Raw genomic sequence first — 15,531 nt, 5'->3', positions numbered from 1 at the left:
CAGAGGAGCCCAGAAAGTCATGGCATATGTGAGAAATAGGTGGTCTGCCCTGGGGAGCCTAGGCTCTGATATAGGTTTGCTGTTTGCCTTGGGGAGTCCCTAGAGCCATGGCTTTTGGTATGGAATATGTGATTTGCCCTAGGGAGCCTGGAAAATTGTGGCTTTTGTGTGAAATACATTGCTTCCAAGCCCTTGCCTTGGAGAGTCCTCAAAGTAGTGGCATTTGGTGTGAAATATGTGGCCCGGAATCCTTTGCCCTGAAGGCCATGTCATATTAACCTCTTTTCAATTGCCTGCCACAGATAGTCTCCAAGATGTGGCAGGTCCTGTTGTGGAATCAAGGCACAGGTGTAAGAACAGGTGTAGCATTTGAAAAGGAGGTTGAAATGGAACATGAAGGATTTTGAGGGATGGGGCCTTGGATAGGGTTTTGCCAAATTACTGATCTCAACAGGTCTCATTGAGACCTATCACTCCCAGATTATCCATTGAATGAGGACTTGGCTCTGTAGGCCCCAGCACTCCCCATAGCTGCCAGAAAATTGGACAGTTTGCTTTAGAGAGCTGTACTGTATGGTTTTAGAAGTCAGAAAATTCAAAAATGGCGGTCTTAGAAAGAGCCAGAAAGCCAGAAAGCCAGAAATCCAAAAGTACCCAATTGCATAGATTATTATGGCCATCAATACACACCCAATTAGAGATCATTCACCCGGCCAGTCACCCTTGCTAGTGCAACCCATTTTTGGCATCGCAGTGGGCCACAAAAAGAGGGTGCCAGAAATGGCCTCTTCCATCTCCCAGGGCTACAAAAAGAGGGTGCTAGAAGTAGTCTCTCCTATGGCTTAAATTCAGGCACCCGCTACATTCCTATGTTCCAGTTCAACAACTAATCTTCATTACGTCAGAATATTACACCGGAGATGCCATCACAAAAGATTTCCAGAGTTACAAAGCCATGTCAGTCCAACAATCGGTTGAGCTTGCAACAAAGTCGACGCCGCTTAAAGAAGACCCTGGTCAAAAAGCTATGAGAATATAATATTAAGTGTGGCAGTGATGTCTATCTTGTCATTGCTGATCACATGGGTGATGATGTGGTTCAATTTTTTACCACCAAGTTCATGGTGCACCAACAGTTGACTGAAGGCTTCCCACCTTCAGAAAAAAGTCTTGTATGCCACTACAGTGCTTGTCTTTGGAAGATCTCTGCTGACCAACAATAGAACAGACATTATCCTCCCCCAAAGCGAATAACATCGGAAAATTACCTAAAGTCAGAAAAGCGCTCGAGAGCTACAGAACAGGGCCAACATGTGATGAACCAAGAGACACAGGAGTCTTACAGGCCCGATGGGTTGAAGCCAAAAGAGGTGGTTTCTCCAAGGAAGCAGCCTTAGGGGAATAGTTTGTAAGCAAACCGTACAAAATCTTAGTTCTGGAGTTCGCGGGCAATGGAGGCTTTGGCCTAGGAGCTTACGTGGACAATAGGTATATAAGGAGGCTTACATCTCCAGGGATGGTTTTTTGTTGATCACCTACTCCTCTGATTACCCTTACCCGCAGACGGCATACAATTATCGCCCACCTGGTAACCTGATGGGGAGGCCTGTTTGGGAGCTCTTCAGGCCCTCTCATGTTCTGGACTTTCTGTCCTGGAGGCATTCTTGTCCTATCATTCCCACACTGGTATTACTATTCCCCATTTATCTGTATAAAGCATTCTCTTTCTAGCACTCTCTAGCACTCTCTTGGTTTGACTCGGAGGGCAGGGACAGTATTATCTTTACTTTGTTCATCTACAGTGTAATCTTCTGGTAAAACCAATCTGAGAATCAGCTTAGGAATACACCTGGTTTAACCCAGGAAGCTCTATTCTAGTTCTTCCTGCATGCTAGAGTTCAAACCTTCAAACTTATCTTCAAGCTGTGTATAGAAGGATTCCACATCCGATTTCCACATGCTGAAGAAAGGCCTGATATCTGCAGAGAGCATGATTTGGGACTTGGTCAGAGGCTCCAGCTTTCGGCAGCGTGAAGGTTTCAATGTGGTCTTGATCTTAATTGGGAGACAGCCAGGAATAGGTCCTTACCTTGGACATGCAGCACGCCCCATGACACCAAAGTACACTGTTCATCAGCTGACACAGGCTTGCCAGCCAGCGGGATTATTTTGATGCCAATGTAGCTTTAACTCATCGGCAGGCATGTCGTTGAATTAAGGTTGATCCACATTAGTTCAGCCACGCTCAGCTCGTTCCTCACCATCGACTGAGTCAACACAGACCACGGGACCTGATCTATCTCGTTTTTGATATTTTCTGGCATTTTTCAAATGGAAATCTCAAAGGTTCGGACCTGTAGTATGCCAAGAAAATGGTGTAACGTCTTATTTCTTGAACATGATTCGATACTGGTTTGCAACTTTGCTGCTGCAATCCTGGGAGCAACATCTCTTTTCTGGGAAGTGTCTCTAATTCTGGGTATTCTCCAGGATCCAGGAAGACTCCCCAGTGGGGAGATGCTCCCAGAGAGAGATGCGCTCTCTATCTTTCCCAGGATGAGGCTAAGCTATGGAGGGAATATAGGAAGAGAGATTGCTAGGGAGAGATTGCTAGGGAGAGATTGCTAGGGAGAGATTGCTAGGAAGTGTTCCATGGCGTCCAGTTTGTCGGCAAGGTGATTTTCTGAGCGGCTCTCCTCTCTATAATTCCACTTTCATATTCTCGTAGTACTCTCCCCCTAGCAATCTCGCCTTAGTATTCTCCACCTAGTATTCTCGTCCCAGTATTCTCGCCTTAGTAATCTCACTCTAGTAATCTCGTCCTAGTAATCTCATCCTAGTAATCTCGTCCTAGTATTCTCGTCCTAGTATTCTCGCATTAGTAATCTCACTCTAGTAATCTCGTCCTAGTAATCTCGTCCTAGTATGCTCGTTCTAGTATTCTCGCCCTAGTAATCTCACTCTAGTATTCTCGTCCTAGTAATCTCACTCTAGCAATCTCACTCTAGCATTCTAGGACGAGAATACTAGGACAAGAATACTAGGGTGAGATTACTAGGACGAGAATACTTGGTGGAGAATACTAAGGCGAGATTACTAGGACGAGAATACTTGGTGGAGAATACTAAGGCGAGATTACTAGGACGAGAATACTTGGTGGAGAATACTAAGGCGAGATTGCTAGGGGGAGAGTACTAGGACGAGATTACTAGAGTGAGATTACTAGGTGGAGAATACTAGAATGAGAATACTAGAATGAGAATACTAGGAGGAGAATACTAAGGCGAGAATACTAGAGTGAGATTACTAAGGCGAGAATACTAGGACGAGAATACTAGGTGGAGAATACTAAGGCGAGAATACTAGAGTGAGATTACTAAGGCGAGAATACTAGGACGAGAATACTAGGTGGAGAATACTAAGGCGAGATTGCTAGGGGGAGAGTACTAGGACGAGATTACTAGAGTGAGATTACTAGGTGGAGAATACTAGAATGAGAATACTAGAATGAGAATACTAGGAGGAGAATACTAAGGCGAGAATACTAGAGTGAGATTACTAAGGCGAGAATACTAGGACGAGAATACTAGGTGGAGAATACTAAGGCGAGAATACTAGAGTGAGATTACTAAGGCGAGAATACTAGATACAAGATTTCCATTATCTTGGAATTGAAGACCACGGACTACTGTTACCAAAGATATGTGTGATTGGAGACCAGTCTGCTGGAAAGAGCTCATTCGTTGAAGGAATGTCTGAGTTCAAAGTACCTCGGTCCCTGGAACTTCATGGACGAACATCTTGAAATCCAGACCTCTCGGTCCTTGGCAGGAGCAGAACTAGTATGAAGAAGTCCTGTTTGAAACCCTCATCAGCAGGGGATATGGTCCAGGAAACCACAGGATTTCTGAATCTATCCTTTTTTGACTTGCCTGGAGTCATCAACATTGCTCGGATCGACGATGAAAACTAGCTGGTGAAACTTGTGTGGACATTGGTCAGGCAGTACATTGAGGCTGATAGTTGCATGCTGCATTATGCTCCCAGCAATGCCCATGACTGATGACACCACCAACTCAAGTGCTGCTCGCACCGCCCGGGAAGACTATGGAGCAAGAAATTGTACAATGGGTATATTTACTAAGCCTGATCGCGTTCAATATGAAGTGGGTCATGAGAGGTGGAAAGAAATCCTGCATGGATCAAAGTTCTCAATCGGCCATGACTTCTGCGTAGTCAAAAACAACCCAAACCTGATGATTGACCACTCTCAGACCTGAGAGCAAGAACTGCATTTCTTTTCTCATCCTCCTCGGACTACCGAGTTGCAGGAATTTAGTGAATGCTTTAGCACTAGGAAGCTGGAGGGCGCATCGCCAAAGCTACCCCTTGAGAGTCTTGCCTGTTGAACTGAACCCATCAATATCGCTAACCCATTGGGGTGGTAGGATGAGCTCTGAACTTGTTTCTATCCGCGGTTAATTTTATTAAGTTTAGTGTCTAGTAGAGATTTTCCCCCCTGAAGTGTTCATAATTTGAGTTTAGATAGTGAAGCTACACGATATACAATATACGCGCATTATTTTTGGTCTTGTGAGATCATTGTACAACTTCCAGTGAGCACCAGAGGATGCAGTGCAGCGCAAGATTGAAGCCTTTGGGGGCTAACCCAGCGCCTTCCATAATCAGGTGTACAGCATAGAGAACGCACCCTTGAAGTTCACCTGGGAACTTGAGCACCGACTACATCTTAGGAATCTAGGAAGGGCCGAAAGACCAAGCATTGTCGCTAATCAATGCCTGCGAAGTCTTTGATCAGGGGTCCTTGGTGCTTTCAGAGCCGCAGATATCAGGCTGATGACCTCCGCCGCCTTTAGGCTACTGTGGCCACCAGTTGAAAGGTTTTAGGCCTGAGCGGTCCATGGACCACGGTCCATAGACCGGTTGGGCTTAATGGACACAGTCTTCAGCACAATGGCATGGGCTTACGTGCATTAGTCCCCAGCCCTTTGCCAGTCGTCTTCAGCTACTGTGCCTTCCTAGTTGGGCTTCAGGCCCTAGTTTTGTATTCCCATTGGGTTTTGGACAACCCGCTACTCTAGATCGCCCGGCCTGACCGTCTTTCATACGGGCGCTCGAAAGCTTGTTGTTATATATATCCACCACGATCTTCATCAGAGTTCCACCCAGCGGCCCTTGAGCGTGTTCCAAGAATTGTTCCCGTGCGAACACACTTCCATCAGCATCAAATGCTTCACCGAGTTTTGCTTTGAGATGACTGTAGAGCCATGCATCATCTTTTGACAGCTTCTCATACACCTCCCTCCAGATATCTAAGGCATTGAAAGCTGATACCGATTTTCCAAATTTTGTAATATTCGCTTTTGCATGTAGCACCAAGGAATGTAATCCGTACGAGACTGCCATCTGATAAACAAGAACAGCCCTTCTGTATTCCAGGGACGCTTTTTCAGAGTTTCGTACGTTCGGTCGCCTCAGCGTCTGGTATTCACCAGTATAGAGAAAATGTACCAGTGTGTGCGCGATGTCCTTATCCAAGTCAGGTAGTCGAATGGTATGGTCTGGGTCTGGGTCTGGGTCTGGGCTGTAGGGATATGCACGCAGATGATATTTTGCAGCTTGGGACAACAGATCTGGGAACTTCGCCAGATAAATATGTGGCACGGCATACCGGGCTGCCTCAGCCCCAGCAAGAAGGTAGTAGCTGCGTCCTGTATATGGTCTATTTCTCAGTTAGACTGTGAGTGTTGTGACTAGGTGATAAAAGAACCTACAAAAACTCAGGCCGGGTATCCTCCTCACTTTCAAGTTCAAAAGCTGTGTTATTTTGGGTGTCGATGCAGGGTAGTATTTCGCTGCTACTAGGCATAGCTTGCTTTGCTTTCTTATTCTTGCGTCCCATTGTGAAGTACTCCATCCAGAGTTGAGCGTGCACTGGTATTTGGAAACTTGAACAGAGTAGCAAAAGGGTTTATATCATTAAAGAGGGCTAAAATAATGGAGGCGGCCAGCCTTGTTGCGTGGCGGACTGCAAATGGTCAGCTGCATATTCAGTTCAAATATCAATCAACCAAAGAGCATCGGTTAATTGTGCATATTTCAGAACTGCTGCTGATTCTCCTGCAAGTGCCCAAATTAGATATCACTGGAGCTACCCCACATCTGACTCAGACCCAGATGTGTCGGAAGTCGGAATAACGATCTTCATTGAATTCTGTTGGAGGTCAGCCTCGGCACCTGCCAAGGCATCTTCCCTAATCTGGCCTTGCTTAGTCATGCGACCTGAGGTGTGCAGTTCAGACTTCCCACAAATTCCTTCCCTCCTGATTTACTACACAGAATGGTGCCAAATCTAGCACTTTCAAAGCTTGAATTTATCCGTGATATGATAAATACTGATGAACCATTAACTACATCCCAGATGGCCGAGGCTGCTGGCCGCAGCAAGCGCGCAATCCAGCGAATCCGCTCTAACTTACGACACTTACGACTCTTCGGTAGGATTCAGGCACCCCCCAATAAGCGTATGGCCACAAGAAGTTTTGACTTCTCCGGCCCTTCCCTTTCTGCGACCGAACAGGTATATTATAAGCACTCTTCTTAGCTACTGTGAGCCATTGCAGAGCAGCAAGCCATACAAAAGAGTCACTCTTGTCCACCTGACATATGAGTAATGCCGCTCAGTTGATCTATTTCTCCAGCAGATTTTACCTATTTTGATATCTTCTATTGTTTTAGTGGTAAGACTGCTACACAACCATCCTTTGAGCAAGGACTAGTCAGATGTGCTGGATTCAGTTCCCGGTCTCTGGCGGCTCAGATGCAGGAGGCAGAGAGTGTGCAGTCCATTTCTGTGTTGCACTCCAATTTCTGTGTTGCAACCTACTTTTGAGGCACTTTTCCTTCCCACTGACTCCGCTGCCTTTAGGCCACTGTAGCTGCTAGTTGACAGGCTTTAGGCCCCAGTGGTCAGGGGTCCTTGGTTCATTCAGAGCCACAGACATTGGACTGATGACCTCCGTCGCCTTTAGGCCGCTGTGGCCACTGGCTGAAAGGTTTTAGGCCCGAGCGGTCCATGGACCACGGTCCATAGACCAGCTGGGCACAATGGCCACAGTCTTCAGCGCAATGGCATGGGCTTATGTGCATCAGTCCCCAGCCCTTTGCCAGTCATCTTCAGATTTCGGACTGACGACCTCCGCTGCCTTTAGGCCTGTGGCCACTGGTTGAAAGATTTTACGCTTGAGCGGTCTATGGACCATGGGCCTATAGACCATGTCCTCCCCGGGGAACACACTCTTCCTAGGGAACTCCTCGTCCTCAGGGAACACTCATCTATCTTTTCTGGTCTATTTAATGCATGAACTTAATGCCTATCAAGATCTGTGATTGGTCATTCTTTATTGTCCCTGCCTTGGAATCATTCTGAGCTTTCAGCAAAACTCAGAACTGCACTGAGTCCACTTCTATTGATTTTATTTCATGGCCTCCCCCAAGGTTTACACCTCAGGGATGCCAAGAAAATGGTGTAACCTCTTGACATTTTCACCTATCCACTGAATATATGAAAAAAAAATTAACAATGTTGAATTCAAGCACATCTTAAGTTCTTGCATTATGTTTCTGGAGTGCACTCTAGCTTGCAACATTTTCTACTGCTGCAATCTGGGAATGCTCCCTCCAGAAGCTCCTGAGAATGTTGCATACATATGATTATTTTTCCAGGTCTACATATCCCACATGTCAGTAGCCTCATGATAAATGCTGACATAGGAACAGAGTTGATTTAAGCAGAAGCTCTTAGGGGAGTATCTTTCATGAAATTACGCTCCTGTATAGTAGCTTGAGACGTGACATCTTTTTCAAGTGAATAGATATAGGTAGCATGCTATGTGTAGTGAGTCATAGCTATTTTGTCTGATGAAGGTGGCCAGACCAAGAACACTCTTTCAGGTAAGATGTTCTATGGGGGTATCTATCTCGAGAAAATCCTCTTGTGAAGAATTAAACATATAGTGTGTCCTAGCTTATGCAACCACAGTTAAAAACACCACCACCAGCTCAGAACAAATTTTTGAAAACGCGTAATATTTTGTGATCTCCACAGTCTACCTACATCCTCTTTGGCAATTACTTCAATTGACGCGTGAAAACGCGTTCAATTCGTTGTAATGGCGCCAAAGTGGCCACAGGTAAACAATGGCCCAGAACACATCAACGAGCATGCCACATACCTCCGAGAAGCATGCCATCAATTGCAGGCCGTGGACAAAGGCAGGCAGAACCAAGTACCATGGAACATAGTCCAGCAATACATCGAATCCACCATTGCGCTCGTTGGCAAGGTGCTCCGGCAACCTGCGATGAGCGAAATCCTCCGCCACGTTCAGGAAGCTGCGAACTGTACACAGAACATTCAGAGAGATGTCTCGATCATCAAAAACACCGTGGGCCTCAGTACGACACCACCAAATGCCGCCAACTTCAGCGGAGGCAGGGCAGCTGCAACCTGGGCGCAGGTAGCAGCGAGAGGCGCCCCTGCACTACCTCCGCCAGCCCCCCAAAACGCGCGTGCTACCAAGACCCAACCCACCGTCACGGCATACAAAGACCGAGCGATAACAGTCAGACTCAAGGACCACGGGATCGCCCAGCGCTTTCGGACGCTCTCCGCTGTCAAGATAAAACAACAAGTTGAAACGTCCATCCGAAGCTTCACGGCTACCAAGTCAGTGGCGGTGGTGGCCGCGCACCAACTCAAAAGTGGCGACATACAGATCTTCACGTCTTCCACAGCAGAAGCTATAAAGCTCAGAGGGAACAGAGAGTGGATCAGTGGTCTTGGAGAACATGCAGAACTCATTGTGCCAACCTATGGAGTCATTGTACATGGCATCTCGACAAGCACCATCAATATCAAGGACCAGAAAGCAACCATCCAGCAGATACTCGCAGACAACCATACAGTCATTCCCAAGGCAGAGATCACATACGTGGGATGGTTAACCCGGGAATCCTCCCTCAAACGCGCGTCCTCAATCGTGGTGGAGTTCGCAGACCCCGAAATGGCTAACGCCATCATATATGCCGGAATGGCATGGGATGGACAGATACATACATGCCAATTATACGACCGCGCCTGCAGAGTAAAGCAATGCTTCCGCTGCTATAATTATGGCCACATCGGCACTCAATGCGACGCAGCCCAAGCATGCGGCTATTGTGCCGAACTACATGAGACCAAGAACTGCAAGCAGAAGGGAGTGGAAGGCTTCACTCCCAGATGCACAGTCTGCAAAGGCAACCACACAGCATGGAGCAATGCCTGCCCAGCAAGAAAGAAAGAGATGGAGAGAGTTGAGCAAGCTAAGCAGGTCCGGAACACCTACTGGCATGTTGTACCAAAGGACGAACCCCCCAAGGATAACTCCCGGACTAAGCACCACCACGCGCGCAACCCCGCTCCCAACCGGATTATTACAATAACAGATACCCCGGACGTGGAACCCTCGGACCGACTAGGCTCTACCTTAGAGCCCCTGTCCGTACATACAAGAATCCCCCCTGAAGAGACACAGACACTCCCGGAACCCAGTGCAACACAAGCACAAACCAATACGCCAGGTGCAGAGGAATGGGCAACACCAGCGTCGCAACAAGAACCCACATTACAGCAGCCGACAATTGACCCACAGATATTGGCAACGGAGCAATCCCCGGAGGTTGATATGATAGCAGAGGGGACCTGGAATGCGGAAACTGCGCAAACGCAAATGGAAGCGGCACCAATCCAACAACCTCTATACCCTCTTGAGGCCGTACAGGAGGAGTTTGATATGAGTGCTGCCAATGAATGGTTGGATAATTTAGCGAACATTCCTGCCAACGACTGGGCACACGATCCTGGAACAGTAGGGTCCATCCCAACATCCATGGCAACGAACACCCGTACGGCTCAGGGAAACATATACAAATCATGCAGATGTCCAGAGCACCAGGAAATATACAGTAACTGGCCGACACGAGATGCTGAGTTAAGGATTGCCCACTGCATGAGGGTATGCATGTACTGTGGCAAGGACTTTTCGGTGGCTGCTGAACTGCGCCGACACCTGAAAAGGAGAAAGGAATACTGGGAAAGGAACCTGACGGTACAACTTGAGGGGAGAAAACATAACGCCCTTACCCCTGAATGGATACACAAGCCTCGCGCAGAATCATCACACCATCGTTCAACAACCCGAGCAAGCCGGAGCCGCTCCCCGATCCGTCAACCGAGGACCCGAGCAACTCGGGCCCGATCCCCCATACATAGTCCCGAAGCAGCACCTCTCTCATGCTAAGACACCGAGAGCTACACATCTTACAGTACAACGTTTGGAAGTCAAGAGACGTCGTCCTCGCCAGCCTATTCCAAAACCCCAGAATCCTTGATTACGACATCCTGGCAATCCAGGAGCCATGGCGAAACCCATTTATCGCAACATCATATCACCCTCTCAAGACACACTTCCAACTGATGTATCTTGCCGATGCCGCAACAAGAGTGTGCATGTACGTCAGCAAGCGAATCGACCCTGGTACTTGGAGCGTCTCGTACATCTCCAAGGACATTATCTCCCTGGAAATCTTCAACCCCCACTCGGGCAGAAAAGTCTCTATCTTCAACGTCTATAACGAAGTGGGAACTGATACGCTTTCCACCCTGGCAGGAGCGATCAGGGCCTTGGATTCACAAGAGGAGATTGTCGTACTTGGGGACTTTAACTTGCACCACCCCCTCTGGTCAGCAACACACCGACGCGCAAACAATACACCAAATGCCCAGGAACTTCTCTCAGTCATTGAAGAATTTCAACTTCAGCTCCTTACAGAGCCTGGAACCCCAACCTACCGATGGAAGGATGGAGAGTCCACGATTGATCTAACCTTCGCCTCAGAAGATGTGGCAGGCTGTGTAATTCGCTGTAAAATCGATAGGGAGGTGGACTGTGACTCTGACCACCTCCCGATCGCCATAGCATTCGAATGGGGCTGGCAGCCGACAGCCGCAATAAGAAAACGGTTATGGACAAAGACAAACCTGACATTATTGCGGAAAACAGTCGAGGCACGCTTACCCCGACCAGACGACATCACGGAACCTAGGGACAGGGATAGTATTGACAGACTCGTTTCCGCCATCGTCCGCGCTCTGGATGCCGGTATTGCTGCATCCACTCCATGGTCAGACCCGTCCCCCCGGTCAATCACGGGGTTTGATCAGGAATGCAAAGACATCTGCACAGAAGTCCAGCAACTCCGCCGCAGATGGCAACAATCACGACGAGATGAGGATTACGAGGCCTATCGACAAGCGCGCAACAGAAAAGGCCGCCATATTCAAAAGACCCTCCGTAACAACCATCGGCGGAGAGTAGAAGAGGCATCCGCATCACAGTCAGGCCTTTGGAACCTAGTCAAATGGGCTAAGAACAGGCACAATGCGACACCCGCATGCACGCCGACACTTGTGGGACCGGACGGTGAATCTGCTCACACGCCAGAAGAGAAGGCGGAATTGCTCCGCCAGACATTCTTTCCACTACCACCCCAAGCAGACCTCACAGACATCAAGGAGGGATACGAGTACCCTTCGCCAATCGAATGCCCGGACATCACCACAGCGGAGATTGAGAAGGCAGTGCGCAAAGCCTCCCCAAACAAGGCGCCAGGGGCGGATGGCATCACCAATGGTATCCTGCATCAAACACTTGATATCCTTCTTCCCAGCCTTTGCAAGCTCTTCAACGCGTGCATTGAACAGGGTTACTGTCCTACGCATTTCAAGGATACCATCACAGTAGTTCTCCGGAAGCCCGGTAAGGATGATTACACTCAGCCCAAGGCGTACCGGCCAATTGCCCTCCTCAACACACTAGGCAAAGCCCTGGAAGCCATCATAGCGAACCGACTCGCCTATATTGCCGATGCCTACCAATTACTTCCCAGCCGCCATACTGGGGGTCGGAAATTAGCATCCACTGAGCATGCCATGCATTTCCTCCTTCAACGGATACACCAGGCATGGTCTGAGGGCAAGGTGGCCTCCCTACTCCTGCTTGACGTATCAGGAGCATACGACAATGTCTCCCGAGAGCGGCTTCTACATAACCTTCGAAAACGCCGGGTCAGTGAGAAGATTGGAAACTGGATAGCATCTTTTCTAAGCAGCCGTTCCACCACTATCAAGCTGCAGGAGTATACTGCACCCTCAGCCCCCATTCAAACTGGAATCCCACAAGGATCGCCTATCTCGCCAATCCTGTACTTATTCTACAATGCTGACCTCATTGAAGCATGCAAGACAGAAGAGACAGAGGCAGTTGGATACATTGACGATGTGTCGATCCTGGCAGTAGGCACAACCGCACAGCGCAACTGCAAAACCCTCAAGAAAATCCACCAAAGAGCCGAATCATGGGCCCAAAAACATGGCTCCCAGTTCGCGCCAGCAAAGTACGAACTCGTTCACTTTACAAGAGACCCAAAGGCAAACAGCACGCATGCCCTGCGCCTACCACACACCACAGTTGCGGCCTCCCCGTCATGCCGCTACCTGGGCATCCACATGGATACCAAGCTCCGATGGGACTACCACCGCGAGAAGGTAGAGGCGGGAGCCACGAAACGACTCGCAGCGTTATCAGCCCTGGCATCCTCGACGTGGGGAACAGGGGCAATCAATCTCCGGCAGGTATACAGAGCAATGATCATACCTCAGATGCTCTATGGCTGCTCCGCATGGTATATCCCCGGCACCGGCTACACGGGCCGAGGCAGCGCCATGATAAACGCCATCAGAAGGATCCAGAGGCGTGCAGCCCAAATCATCACTGGAGCATTCCAGACAACAGCTGGGGCAGCAGTGGACGTAGAAGCGCACCTGCTTCCAGTACAACAGCAACTCGAACAGACTGCACTGGAAGCAACAATGCGCATGCGAACCTCCCCGCTACATAACGACATGGCTGTGCCTGGAGGTGACAACAGAAGAAGCGATACGCAAAGTCCCCTCGACCGTTTCTCGAGCATCCTGGAACACAAATACAATGTACAGCTCAACCGACTCGAGAAGCGCCAACCACATGTTGTGCCGCCATGGTGGACTCCCCCATTTATCTGCATAAAGGATTCTGCGGAGGAAGCAATCAAAGAACACAACACTATAGAACCGGCAACAATTTGTATCTATACTGATGGAAGTGGTATCAACAACCATGTTGGAGCAGCTGCAGTGGCGCCCTCACTCCAGGCTAATGGCGGCTACACAAAACGGACTCAATACATGGGCCCATCCAGCACCTCCACAGTGTATGCGGCGGAACTCAGGGGCCTAGTGCTAGCCTTGGAAATCATACTCGACCTCCATGCAACCGGCGCTACCCCTAGGAAATGCGCTATCTTTACCGACAACCAGGCCGCCATCCAAGCAATACGGAACCCCAAGCATTCATCAGGTCAGTATATCCTCCTTGAAGCTATACAAGCACTCGATATGCTCCGGAACTTCGGGTGGGAAGTGCAATTCCGGTGGATCCCAGCACATGTTGGGGTGCCAGGTAACGAGGAAGCAGACCGAATGGCAAAGGAGGCCACTGGCGTGGACCCAGGAATAAACATCGAACGGCTCCCAGAAACAGACCCTTTGCGGATTCTAACAGCAACCACAAAATCCACCATCCGCCAAAGGATGAAACATGAATGGGAGACATCCTGGGAAAATGCTAAACACGGCAGAGAGCTATTCAGACTTGGGATCCGGCCGGGAAAAGCGATACTCAACACACACAGTGGAACACACAGAGCAATCAGTTCAGCAATCACACAGATGCGCACAGGCAAGATTGGCCTACGTACCTACCTCTATTCCATCAACAAGGCCGACACTGACAAGTGCCAATGTGGGTATGGACCACAGACCGTGCGACACATCCTTCTGGAATGCCGAGACTGGGCATACGAACGGCAACAAATGTGGGCAGGCAAACCTCCATGTGTGGACATCAAACGCATTCTCTGCAGCTCAGCAATGGCGGTACAAGCAGCAAAGATGATCTTGAGGACAGGGCTCCTGGGGCAATTCCAGGCAGTCCCTTCCACAGTACTCCGATATAACTAGCATTCGAGTGATTATAGGTAAACAGAAGTAAAGGAGGGCCAGGAAAGGCCTAACAAGGCAGAGACACAGAACGCTCAAGATAACTTTGGTAGAGGGATGCGAATTCGAGCAGAAAAGAAGCACCTTCATGCAGGAATATCTGTTTGATCGCGGAGAACAATTCCTGCAGGAAGGGCTAAGTTTCTGGCTAGAACACCTGTATCTAGAGTTGTACGCTGCATAGCTGCCTGAGGGCGGCTGGGACAGTCTATGAATAAATCAATCAATCAATCAATCAACCGCAGTTTCTGAAGCTTACGGCGTGGCATATGCCAATGTTCTGAAGCTCAGACTTGTTTAATTCTAGGTATCCTTATCCTAGCTTGTGCCATTCTCCATTCTGGCTGGTGACAAAGTGTGGCACAAGCCAGAACATTCTGATGACTTGCAGGGAGCTGATGTCGTTGCTTGATCTGCACACAATACTCTCTTCGCCATAGTATCGTCCTTGGATGTAAAGTCCCTGGGGTAGTAAAGACCCGGGGGTAGTGAGTGCCCGGGGGTAGTAGAGTCCCTGGGGTAGTAAAGACCCGGGGGTAGTGAGTGCCCGGGGGTAGTAGAGTCCCTGGGGTAGTAAGAGTCCCTGGGGTAGTAAAGACCCGGGGGTAGTGAGTGCCCGGGGGTAGTAGAGTCCCGGGGGTAGCAAGGGCCCGGGGGGTCCCGCCTAACTTGGCGCTTAGCCGGCCACAAAAGTGCCGAAATGCAGAAGTTGATTATTGCGGAAATCAAACATGCAGATTCGGGTCTGGCTCTGCCATGCTGGCTTGCAGGCCAGAGATCAATAATGGGGAAGGTGTTCAAGTTTACTTGGGCGTTCATCAGCATGCCAGTGAATTCGAGCTGGAGCGGTTCTCTCCATACAGTGTTTACACGTAGGCAAGAATCAGTGAGAGAAAGCTGACCAAGCATAAAAAGGAATGGAATAATAATATTCCAGGTCAACATACCCCTCAGCTTGAACGAACGCCGCAAAAAATCAATAAAATCAATGCAAATCTAGCAAAAGTCATTCGGAACTTTCATCCATCATACTTCATAACACTTTTTCCTGCAGTTTTTGGCGATATGACCTGGTTTTCCACAATTGAAACATAGCCCATTCAGTCTTTGTTCCTCATGAAGTCGATCTTCAGCCTGCTTTGCTCTCCTGAGCATACTATCCAGAGTATTTGACTATTGTTCTAGCTACGTACACCACGAAGAAGAATAAGGATAAGCAAGAAAAAGGAAGAGATAAATCAGGTCCTCTGCTTCCTCCTCTTATACATATGAGCTCCTAGGTAAATGGGGGAAGCTACATCTCAGATCCT

At 48.8% G+C, this 15,531-nt stretch overlaps 4 protein-coding genes across 4 annotated transcripts; 3 read left to right on the top strand and 1 right to left on the bottom strand.

Annotated features, from left to right (window-relative positions):
• Positions 1 to 1,082: 1,082 nt before the first annotated feature.
• CIMG_12640 (uncharacterized protein) lies at positions 1,083 to 1,405 on the top strand (the record flags this gene model as incomplete). The annotated part of the gene is made up of 2 exons (XM_004445549.1): positions 1,083 to 1,172; positions 1,229 to 1,405. 2 exons carry the CDS (start codon positions 1,083 to 1,085, stop codon positions 1,403 to 1,405), a joined length of 267 nt encoding a protein of 88 aa, XP_004445606.1.
• A 2,644-nt stretch (positions 1,406 to 4,049) lies between these two features.
• On the top strand, positions 4,050 to 4,393 carry CIMG_12639 (uncharacterized protein; the record flags this gene model as incomplete). The annotated part of the gene is made up of 2 exons (XM_001248972.2): positions 4,050 to 4,166; positions 4,358 to 4,393. 2 exons carry the CDS (start codon positions 4,050 to 4,052, stop codon positions 4,391 to 4,393), a joined length of 153 nt encoding a protein of 50 aa, XP_001248973.2.
• Positions 4,394 to 4,510: 117 nt separating this feature from the next.
• CIMG_02745 (uncharacterized protein) lies at positions 4,511 to 6,146 on the bottom strand. The gene is made up of 2 exons (XM_001248973.2): positions 5,796 to 6,146; positions 4,511 to 5,743 (listed from the first exon to the last, which is right to left on the bottom strand). Exons 1-2 carry the CDS (start codon positions 5,936 to 5,938, stop codon positions 5,023 to 5,025), a joined length of 864 nt encoding a protein of 287 aa, XP_001248974.2. The 5' UTR covers positions 5,939 to 6,146; the 3' UTR covers positions 4,511 to 5,022.
• Positions 6,147 to 6,361: 215 nt separating this feature from the next.
• CIMG_02746 (uncharacterized protein) lies at positions 6,362 to 7,251 on the top strand (the record flags this gene model as incomplete). Its single annotated transcript, XM_001248974.2, has 2 exons — positions 6,362 to 6,601; positions 7,084 to 7,251. 2 exons carry the CDS (start codon positions 6,362 to 6,364, stop codon positions 7,249 to 7,251), a joined length of 408 nt encoding a protein of 135 aa, XP_001248975.2.
• Between the last annotated feature and the right edge of the window lie 8,280 nt (positions 7,252 to 15,531).

The sequence above is a fragment of the Coccidioides immitis genome (assembly GCF_000149335.2).
Source record: "Coccidioides immitis RS genomic scaffold supercont3.1, whole genome shotgun sequence".
In the NCBI taxonomy this organism is placed as follows: domain Eukaryota; kingdom Fungi; phylum Ascomycota; class Eurotiomycetes; order Onygenales; family Onygenaceae; genus Coccidioides; species Coccidioides immitis.
Note: the sequence above shows the minus strand (reverse complement) of the source record. Positions and strands in the feature narration are given on the sequence as shown.